General features: G+C 37.6%; 1 protein-coding gene across 1 annotated transcript in view; it reads right to left on the minus strand.

Annotated features, from left to right (window-relative positions):
* Positions 1–7,960, minus strand: part of si:ch1073-396h14.1 (disintegrin and metalloproteinase domain-containing protein 10) — a 30,537-nt gene extending 22,577 nt beyond the window's left edge. Inside the window, 4 exon segments of the mRNA XM_052121788.1 lie at positions 4,599–4,754; positions 5,561–5,679; positions 5,778–5,925; positions 7,821–7,960. Coding sequence (XP_051977748.1) covers positions 4,599–4,754; positions 5,561–5,679; positions 5,778–5,925; positions 7,821–7,893 — 496 coding nt within the window. The 5' untranslated portion in view covers positions 7,894–7,960.
* Between the last annotated feature and the right edge of the window lie 3,238 nt (positions 7,961–11,198).

Consider the following 11,198-nt stretch of genomic DNA (forward strand, 5'->3'; position numbering starts at 1 on the left):
CAGTTTGTGGTTTCCACAGGAATCAAACCCATGACCTTGGCATTCCTAACACTCTATCAGTTGAGCTACAGGAAAGATAAACTAAGAAATGGCAAATAACTGATAGTCAAACTCAATTGCAGTGGCTTGGCAAAAGCAGTCCAGTTTGAGTGTTTACATCTGTGTTGCTCAGGCGGTTGGTGCTAATTAGTTGGTCCAGTTTCACAGGAGTGGAATCTAATCAATGCTGCCCTTCTTCCTGTTAATTTTACCTTCAAGATGGCAAAATAACTTCTGCATTGTCCGGAAAGACATGAATCAGACATATATAAACAACAGAGATCTGATTTGTAAACATTTAATCGCCAAGCGACTTGATCAGGAAACCCGTTATTTGGTGCAAATTGGTCCAAAAGAGAAAATGTGTTGATTTAGCATTTTTCTAATAAAAAAAAGGCTCATCAGACTGTAAAATCGGCAATAGTAGGTTGAAAGTTTTGGTGCTGAAATCAGTCTATGCTTACCGAAAATCGAACCACTGCTCCCGTTGGCCGAAGCTGGAAGTGTTGGTGAACATATGGGAACTTGTGAGCTCCAGCTTCAGGGGGAAATGTCCCCGAGTTGTAACGCGTGTTGTCTTTTAGTTGTAAACAATGTATACAGTGAATAGGAATGCATATTTCATTATTTCTACTCCCTTAATCCAAACCCCAACCCTAAACCTAAACGTCAGTGGAGCAAAAAGTGTTTAAGAGCGAAAATGCAATCTCAGAATCACACTCACCATTGTTTATGTGAGCATAATTACTTCCTGCTTTCAACGGGACTAGAATCCGTGTTTTGTAGGTTGCTTGTGCAAAGTGCTATTAGTAATGCTAGAGGGAAGTTAGTTCATGCTTGAATGGGGGATGGCACTTCTAAGCAATTTAACTAAATGCGCTTGATTTCAGGATGCACATACTTTTGGACGCAACATATCGATTTGCTGTGTTCATATTGCACACATTTGCTTACATTTGACTAGTGACACAGAAATCAGTGCAGAATCTTAAATATACAGTATATATAATTTTTTTATACATCATAACTTTCTTTGTGTTCTTTATCTTTGTTTTCCATTTCAAAACGGTTTATTTCCAGGTTTAGCTCAGTGTGGTCTCACACATTTGGACCCCACTGTACTTTTTAGATACATAGGGAATGTTCATAACTTACTAAATGGAGCACCTAATATTTACATTGTGCACCTTGCGAAACATGTCATAGACTGTAGTGATGAGCTTTAAATGTATATGAATAACTAGTATGGGAAATGCCCTAGTGTAACCTTGTAGCCACATGAGCATGGCGTGATCACATGACCACCAATATCCACATGTCTTTCTGGCAATGTTTACCTCTCGTTATACAGAGATAGGGTCGTGCCTTTTTTTTCCTTCAGGAAGAAGAAAGAAATAAACAGGTACAATTGTAAACTCCGGTAATTACTGCACATAAAAATGTTGTTGTTGTTGTTTTTTCGCAACAGCTCTCACGTGCATTCAAATACATTTTAATTAGCATTACAAATTATGTGAAAAGTTTAATCATTTTAACTTTATTGATAGCTTGCACTCGAACTGGCATGGACTCTACAAGTTTGTGTAAAACCTGCATGATCCAGCATGATTTAAGAATGTTCCAGAGCTTCTTGTGTGCTTCAATAGAAAAAAACCTAACTTGAGTTAACATGTCAGGAATAGTTCACCTAAAAATGTAAATTCTCCCATCATTTCCTCACCAAAATGCCATCCCAGATGTGTATGTCTGTCTTTCTTCTGCAGAACACAAATTAAGATGATTTTTTAGAAGAATATTTCAGCTCTGTAGGTCCATAAAATGCATGAAGATTCCAGAACTTTGAATCTTCAAAAATCACATAAAGCCAGCATAAAATGTATTCATAAGGCTCCAGTGGTTAAATCTCTATCTTCTGAATCTGAAGCGATTTGATAGGTGTGGGTGAGACACAGATCAATACTTAAGTCCTTTTTTACTATAAACCTCTACCTTTGACCAGCCCCGACCAGTAGGTGACGAAATGCACACAAAAAAATGTAATCACCAAAGTGGCCACTGCTTGAACCTTGGCCTTAAGAGAGACCCTACTGAAATGACCTGCCAGTTGAGCTAAGATGCACCTCACTGATCTTAGTCATTAATCTTACAGTTCTTACAAAATCTTTGTTTAAACACCAGCCCTTAACACTTACTTAGTTTACTCATTTTAAACATGACCTGCACTGCACATAAATAAGTAATACTGGCATTATATTCATGCTGTTAGCCAGAGGGGAACTGGCCCCCACAGTGAGTCTGGTTTCTCAAAAGGTTATTTTTCTCCATTAACCAACATCTTACGGACTTTTGTTCCTTGCCACAGTCGCCTTCGGCTTGCTCACTGGGGTTATAAATACAATTATTATTTAACTACTTATTTTTAAACACAATTCCCAATCATATTTAATCAAACTACACAATGATCACTCTAAGACTTTATAGATGTTACAGTTTCATTTTCTGTTGCCTAATCTTCTGTAAAGCTGCTTTGAAACAATATGTTGTGAAAATCACTATACAAATAAAACTGACTTGACTTGAACGGGGATCTGTTTCTCACCCACACCTATCATATTACTTCAAAAGACATGGATTGAACCACTGGAGTCTTATGAATTACTTTTATTCTGCCTTTATGTTCTTAAAAATTTTGGTCACCATTCTTTTGCATTGTATATGGACCTACAGATCTGAAATATCATAGAAGCAAGAAAGTCATACACATCTGGGATGGCACGAGTAAATGATTAGATCATTTTCATTTTTGGGTGAACTATCCCTTTTAATTGGATTCGGAAAATGTACCATGTGGAGCATATTCGACATCATACATTTTATCTTTGTTTTAAATTATTCAAAACCTAAAACTGTCTATTTCAAGGTATCATTAAAATCTCTTTTTAATGTTACCTTACAGAGCATGCCAGACATCTTTAACCCCTGTGGAATTGTACAACTTAAACAATAATTTCCATCTCAGTTGGCAGAGAAAGAAGATTATGAGGATTTAATGGGCTTAGATGAATAATAATTGTATTATGATCTTAATCAACCTACATTCTTCTGCATTTCATTAATTACAACTTTCAGGCAAAAATTGACCCATTTGAGAGATTAATTAGATACAGTATATTTCTATTCTTTTAACTGTATTTATGTGTAACAGGTGTGGGTCACTTGTGTCAACTACACTGAAATTCAATAGCAAATGTGAGCTTTCTCCTAGGCCAAAGAACTGTGAACATATCCAAGCATTAAGTCAGCATGACCCAAATAAAAAGGTATCATATTTACTGTCTTAATACGTATTTCTAGTCTTGTTGAGAATGATTAATAGGTGCAAGAAAAAAAAATGTTGTCTCTATAATTTTAATCGAAATGGAATAACTTGCTCTGTCTTTTTGGCTGACATAACCAAGTCCTCTTATTTTTAAGCCCATCCATTCTGACCGTATGTCATATACAGTACACCGATCAGCCACAACATTAAAACTACTATTAAACCTAATAATGTGTAGGTCCCCCTCGTGCCGCCAATACAGCGCCAACCTGCATCTCAAAATTGCATTCGGAGATTGTATTCTTCTCAACACAATTGTACAGAGCGGTTATCTGAGATACTGTAGACTTTGTCAGTTCACACCAGTCTGACCATTCTCTGTTGACCTCACTGTTGACCTCTCTCATCAACAATGCATTTCTTCCCACAGAACTTTCCCTCACTGGATGTTTTTGGCACCATTCTGAGTAAATTCTCTGTGTGAAAATCCCAGGAGATCAACAGTTACAGAAATACTCAAACCAGCCCATCTGGCACCAATAATCCTGCCACGGTCCAAATCACTTAGATCACATTTTTCCCCCATTCTGATGGTTGATCTGAACAATAACTGAAGCTCCTGACCCGTATCTGCATGATTTTATGCTCTGCACTGCTGCCACATGATTGGCTGATTAGATAATCGCATGAATGATTGTTGTGCCAGATGGGCTGGTTTGAGTATTTCTGTAACTGTTGATCATCTGGGATTTTCACACACAACAATCTCTAGAATTTATGCCAAATTATTGCTAGTGATTAATTCGATTTATTATTTTCCATACCATGTACTTAATTTGATTACAAAAATTATTCGATTAACAGCCCTACATACAATTTCATTTTCTAAATATCCCATTTTCACATAACTGTAGCAAAATAGGTTGTGAATGTAATTTCATGTTGACTTTAAATTACATTTTTTCTTAACACTTATTTTCTTTGGTGGGTGTTTCCTATCAAAGCTAATTAAGAAAGTGCATAAATAAAAATATGTACGTTAAATAATTAAAACAATCAAAATCTCCTTGCAAAAAAGCAAAAAAGATACACTAAATATTTCCAATTACAAGTAATTCTCCAGCTAACATATAGGAAAGGCCCATTTAAATTGCAGGTTTTGATTTAAATTGTGCACTTCGCTTGGACTAAATCACATCTTATGCCCACTGAAGGAAGAATTACGATTTTCTTAACTTACCCACATCGTCCTCATGATAAATGATGGAATGGTGGTCGGATCTCATGGTTGTAAATCTGTCAATAGGCTCCACATAGAATGTGCCATTGGCTGTTGTGATGGAGCCTTCAAACTGACCCTCAATAACAGAGCCTTCACATGAGGATTCATTCTCATCTATGAGACAGAGCAGAGAATAGTTTCCTTATAGATATTATATTGTGACATTTGGTCAAAGAGCTTGTGTCTACTGTAACTGTGATTTGCTATTTAAAGGCAGGTTCACACTGTGTGATTTTGGCTATGAATTTGCCATCAGACTTTTTTTGGGGGGGGTGTAAAAGATTTCATTTGTCGTAGGCAAACACAGCTTTTTTTGATCGCTTAATGTCACATTTTCACCAACGGATGATTAATTGCTTTTGTGATGAATCTTAGCTTCCAAAGAAGTTCTGGTAATGTCCAAAATTTGCGAAGCAGTTGTGCAATGTGGCTGCTCTTACAATGTCAATGCTGTCACAGAGTCTAGGTTAAAAATGTGTATTGTTCAGTCTGGAATACTGTTGCGGAGTGCCATGAATTTTACCCAAGATCTCACTGGGTTCATATCATAAAGTCTGACAAGCAACAATTGTAAAGGACTGTAAAAATCCAACAGTGTGCACCTGGAATAAGACATGCTCCTGGGTCAACATCTTTTATTGATCCTGGCAGGAACCACATTACTGTCAAACAAACACAGACCTAACATTAACCCCTACCCTAACATGCTTCTAAAATATATGGATTGATAAGTATGTTGTTTCAGCCCAAAGCCCAGCCCTACATTCTGATTGTTTGATAGGGATGTTGTTCCAGGAGCAACAAGGATGTTGATCCAGGAACATGTCTTCCTTGGCAAAATAATAGTGTAAATAATCATGGTCATCATAGTGACAATGTGATCATATTGATACAACTATAAATGTTTTTACATGTTCTACCTTTTAGTACTCCTGAGTATATGTGAGAGAGATCCCCCATCTGAGTTTCTTCTTCTGACTGGACCTTGAAATCTTCTGTGAAGCCATCAACATCTTGTTTGAGACGCAAGTGGAATACCCTGCAACAAACCAATGATTACAAAAAAGTTTTAAAAGAAAGTGCCAAACTCATGTAAGCACAGTATACGATGTCTGAACATCTTGTTGAGTTCAGTACCTTTGAAAGGCTTTGAAGTCTAGATGAAGCTTTTGATTACTCAGATGAGTTTCCCGTTTGATGCGCTGGTGTTGTTCTTTTAGGAGCTCCCTGTCATAAGACAGGCCTTCATAGTGTTTTATGTACTGGCTGATGTCTTGTAAAGCTTCTGAAAATTTTAAAAAAATGAAATAACTGGCTATAAAATAGTCAAATGTATATACACTCACCTAAAGGATTCTTAGGAACACCATACTAATACTGTGTTTGACCCCTTTTGCCTTCAGAACTGCCTTAATTCTACGTGGCATTGATTCAACAAGGTGCTGAAAGCATTCTTTAGAAATGTTGGCCCATATTGATAGGATAGCATCTCGCCGTTGATGGAGATTTGTGGGATGCACATCCAGGGCACAAAGCTCCCGTTCCACCACATCCCAAAGATGCTCTATTGGGTTGAGATTTGGTGACTGTGGGGGCCATTTTAGTACAGTGAACTCATTGTCATGTTCAAGAAACCAATTTGAAATGATTCGAGCTTTGTGACATGGTGCATTATCCTGCTAGAAGTAGCCATCAGAGGATGGGTACATGGTGGCCATAAAGGGATGGACATGGTCAGAAACAATGCTCAGGTAGGCTGTGGCATTTAAACGATGCCCAATTGGCACTAAGGGGCCTAAAGTGTGCCAAGAAAACATCCCCCACACCATTACACCACCACCACCAGCCTGCACAGTGGTAACAAGGCATGATGGATCCATGTTCTCATTCTGTTTACGCCAAATTCTGACTCTACCATCTGAATGTTTCAACAGAAATCAAGACTCATCAGACCAGGCAACATTTTTCCAGTCTTCAACTGTCCAATTTTGGTGAGCTCTTGCAAATTGTAGCCTCTTTTTCCTATTTGTAGTGGAGATGAGTGGTACCCGGTGGGGTCTTCTGCTGTTGTAGCCCATCCGCCTCAAGGTTGTGCGTGTTGTGGCTTCACAAATGCTTTGCTGCATACCTCGGTTGTAACGAGTGGTTATTTCAGGCAAAGTTGCTCTTAAATCAGCTTGAATCAGTCGGCCCATTCTCCTCTGACCTCTAGCATCAACAAGGCATTTTCGCCCACAGGACTGCTGCATACTGGATGTTTTTCCCTTTTCACACCATTCTTTGTAAACCCTAGAAATGGTTGTGCATGAAAATCCCAGTAACTGAGCAGATTGTGAAATACTCAGACCGGCCCGTCTGGCACCATCAACCATGCCATGCTCAAAATTGCTTAAATCATCTTTCTTTCCCATTCTGACATTCAGTTTGGAGTTCAGGAGATTGTCTTGACCAGGACCACACCCCTAAATGCATTGAAGCAACTGCCATGGTTGATTAGATAATTGCATTAATGAGAAATTGAACAGGTGTTCCTAATAATCCTTTAGGTGAGTGTATATTGTGTATTTATTTGCTAGTAGTCTATAGATGACAGAAGCCCAACTTGTTATTCACACTGTGTGAAATACACATTTACATTTCTGCAGAAACTTCTATCCAAAGCAAAATAGATAAAAGTGATGTCGTCAAAAAAACTAAAAAAAGCCCACTGCCAAGTCTCTGTGATATTCTGGTCCCTATCTATCGCTCGTTTCACTCCTTCAATGTAAATCTATTGTATTTTTTCCAACCCGTTTAATGGTCTGTCAAAATAAATTCGTAAGTCTAAACCCCTCAGAATAGAATTAGCACATCTGTCATCCACAAGCCACACGATTTGAGGTTTGGTCATTTTCATAGCACAAACGGTGCATATAACAAACTGTTAAATACTAATGGTTAATGGTTTGTTCTAATCCCTAACCCCAAGTATGACCAATAGAATTGTTTTAGCCTGAACCACTATTGAAACTTGATTGAAGTTGTTACTTATTTATGCATAAGAGAGAACAGTTTTTGAGAAAACAAGTGATCTCATGCAAATAGTCCAAGGAGCCAAAACTTGATTAATTCAGACAAATTTCCTTCTGTGACCTCCATAAACTCCACCATCTGCAAGCCAAAACAGTTGTGATGTCTTACCTGTGAAATGTCCTCTAGATAAAAGATAAATTAACAAGCAAATCTTGGAAGCACTCAAAAGTGTGGTTATCATGTCTCCTTCTTAACTCACTTGGAGCTTGAAACATATATATAGAGAGAGGAATGTTTCTGGTTTAACATGCCTGAACTATAATGTGACTAGGCATATTCAGACTTGTAGATCTGTTTTGAAGAATGTATGCAATTTGGATGCAATTCATAAAGTGTAATAGGAATACTATTCTGCTTAGAGAAAACATTTTGTACTCGGCTATTAGGTTGTAGTGTAAGGTTTGGGTCGTACAAAGAAAACTTTCTGACAGGAAAAGGGTCCCCTACATTCATGTTCTGTCAAGGCTTCAAAGTGGAATTTTTCTGTTGGGAAACATCCAAAAAATCCAATTGTTTAGTTGACTGCGGGCAAGAACTGAAATTCTCTTGGGTGTATGGTATAGTAATTGAATTTCCAGCTCTGCTCAGGTTCATATGTCTCGATCCATCTGTGTCGACGTATTTGCAGAAGTGCCAGTGCAAACAGCCAATCATTGTTTAGACTTGAAACAATGGACAATGTTGTTGGACTAAACAACAACCAGCAGTTGTTGGAAAAGAGGTCTGGTTGAAAGGTAGAGTGAATAGATTTATGAAGACTTCTTTGGCACATTTTAACGTCTTGATGTAGAACATGTTTTAGGTGATTACAATTTTAGGGCCAACAGGCTTTTCTAGGCATTTAAATCCAAGCCTGACTCCGCCCTCAAATCCTCCTGCTTGGACTGATTAGCCAGTAATGCACAACTTGATTTAAGTTTATGACATCATTTACTTTGGGCTGGGGTTACTTTAGAACATGGTGGAACTGAAACCTCACACACCAAATTCTCCACTAGCCAGGATGTCATCTGCTACAAGCCACAAAAGACTAATGGAGTCAAACCAAATGTTCTTCCTGAGAAAACCAATGCTCCTCAGTACTTTTGAACTGTGTTGTTCATTCTTATTGGGTTTGTTGATCTTATTATTGATATATATATATATATATCAATATGTATGTTTATTCCAGACAAAGGCCACAACCCCCAAATGACAAAATTGAAGAATTGGTAATTGAAAACCCATATTGATCAACCATTTTTCTGGGCTGCGTTTCCCAAAAGCATCGCAAGCCTAGACTGTAGAAGCCATTGGCACCAATGGTATCTACGATAAACTTGCAATGCTTTTGGGAAACGCAGCTCAGATAAATGGTTGATTGATGGGTTTTTCAATTAACAATTCCTTTGCCCCTCAACATTGCATAGTTACATACCTATTAAAAACTTTCAAGAAATGTAATCAATTATATAATTAAACAAAATCCAAATGAATTAGGCTACTTTAGCTAATTTTAAGATAGCAACTTAATACACAATAACCCTTATAGAGTATGTCAGTTGAAAAGACCTTATTCACACTAGCGCCATCTTTGATGGGAATGACAACGATGCTCTGAGGTAGACTTGCTACCTCCTCAATGGCACAAACGGTAACGCTTTTTTTTTTTTTTTTCCCACAACGTATGTTCTCTGGAGTTCTTTGTACACTGGATGTTCTTGGACAGATATTTTATAAATGTTTTGTCCGTGGAACGATCCAAAAACACTTGCAGTAGGCTATAGCCAATAGAAGAGACTGTCGTCGTTCACATAAAAAAATCTAAGATGGCGCTAACATGAAAATACGATAACAGGTACAGGTAGAATTTGAAACATAATGAAATAATCCGTCACATTTATTGAGATTATACACCAAAATAAAACATTCAGTATTTTTTTTTTTCACTTGGTCATTGGGTTTTTATGCGCGAGTTTATTTTAAGATGTATTTGTTATCTAAAACTCTAGGGAATAAACTTGCACAATGAGTGACCTTTTAATTCCCTAAACATGACATTTGAAATCACGGAAGTGCATCTATTTATAAAAAATCTGGAGCACTTAGAGTTTATTAAAATACACAATACTCTTACACTGTCAACTAAGCCCTGAATAATCGAGATGTATTGAGCAATTTTGTCAAGGAGCAGGTGGACGTAATGCCAGTCTTTTACTCAAACTAGCTAGTGTTGTAATATTCCAAATACAACTGAAGTTAACATAGGCTACACCTTAGCCAAATACATTTAAACGAATTTTTTCACAATTCCTGACATTTAATTGTAGAAAACATTCCCTGTCTTAGGTCAGTTAGGATCACTACTTCAAAATAATAGACTTATTTCAGCTTTTATTTCATTCATCACATTCCCAGTGGGTCAGAAGTTTACATTATCTTTGTTAGTATTTGGTAGCTTTGCCTTTAAATTGTTTAACTTGGGTCATATATTTTGTGAATTTTGGCCCATTCCTCCAGACAGAACTGGTGTAACCAAGTCAGTTTGTAGGCCTCCTTGCTTGCATATGCTTTTTCAGTTCTGCCCTCAAATTTTGTATCAGGCTTTGTGATGGCCAATCCAATACCTTGACTTTGTTGTCCTTAAGCCATTTTGCCATTGTCCATTTGGAAGACCCATTTGCAACAAAGCTTTAACTTCCTGGCTGATGTTGCTTCAATATATCCACACAATTTTCCTCCCTCATGATGCCTTCTATTAAGTGCACCAGTCCCTCCTGCAGCAAAGCATGCTTACCAGTTGGGGGGATGGTGTTCTACGGCTTGCAAGCCTCACCATTTTTCCTTCTAACATAATGATGGTCATTATGGCCAAACAGTAAAATTGTCTAATCAGACCAGAGGATACGTCCCCATGTGCATTTGCAAACTGCTGTCTGTTTTTTTTGTGGTGATTGGGATTGATGTGCACTTTTAGCACATAACTATATTAATCTCTAGGAGACAGAATGTGTCTCCTTCCTGAGCGGTATGATGGCTGCATGGACCCATGGTGTTTATTCTTGCATACTATAGTTTTTACAGATGAATGCAGTACCTTAAGGCATTTAGAAATTGCTCCCAAGGTTGATCCAGATTTGTGGAGGCCCAAATATTTTCTTTCCGAGGTCTTGGCTGATTATTTTCCCATGGTGTCAAGTAAAGAGGGACCGAGTTTGAAGACAGGCCTTAACATACATCCCCAGGTACACCTCCAATTAGCAGAAGCTAAATTAGGCAAATTTTCTGAATTTTTCCAATCTGCTTAAAAGGCACAGTTAACTTCTGACCCACTCGAATTGCGATAGTCAATTAAAAGTGAAAATCTGTCTGTAAACAATTGTTGGAAAAATGATGTGTCATGCACAAAGTAGATGTCCTAAATTACTTGCCAAAACCATAGTTTGCTAATATGAAATCTGTGGAGTGGTTAAAAAAAAAGTTAATGACTTCAACCTGTGTATGTAA

The sequence above is a fragment of the Xyrauchen texanus genome, chromosome 48 (assembly GCF_025860055.1).
Source record: "Xyrauchen texanus isolate HMW12.3.18 chromosome 48, RBS_HiC_50CHRs, whole genome shotgun sequence".
NCBI classification, from domain to species: domain Eukaryota; kingdom Metazoa; phylum Chordata; class Actinopteri; order Cypriniformes; family Catostomidae; genus Xyrauchen; species Xyrauchen texanus.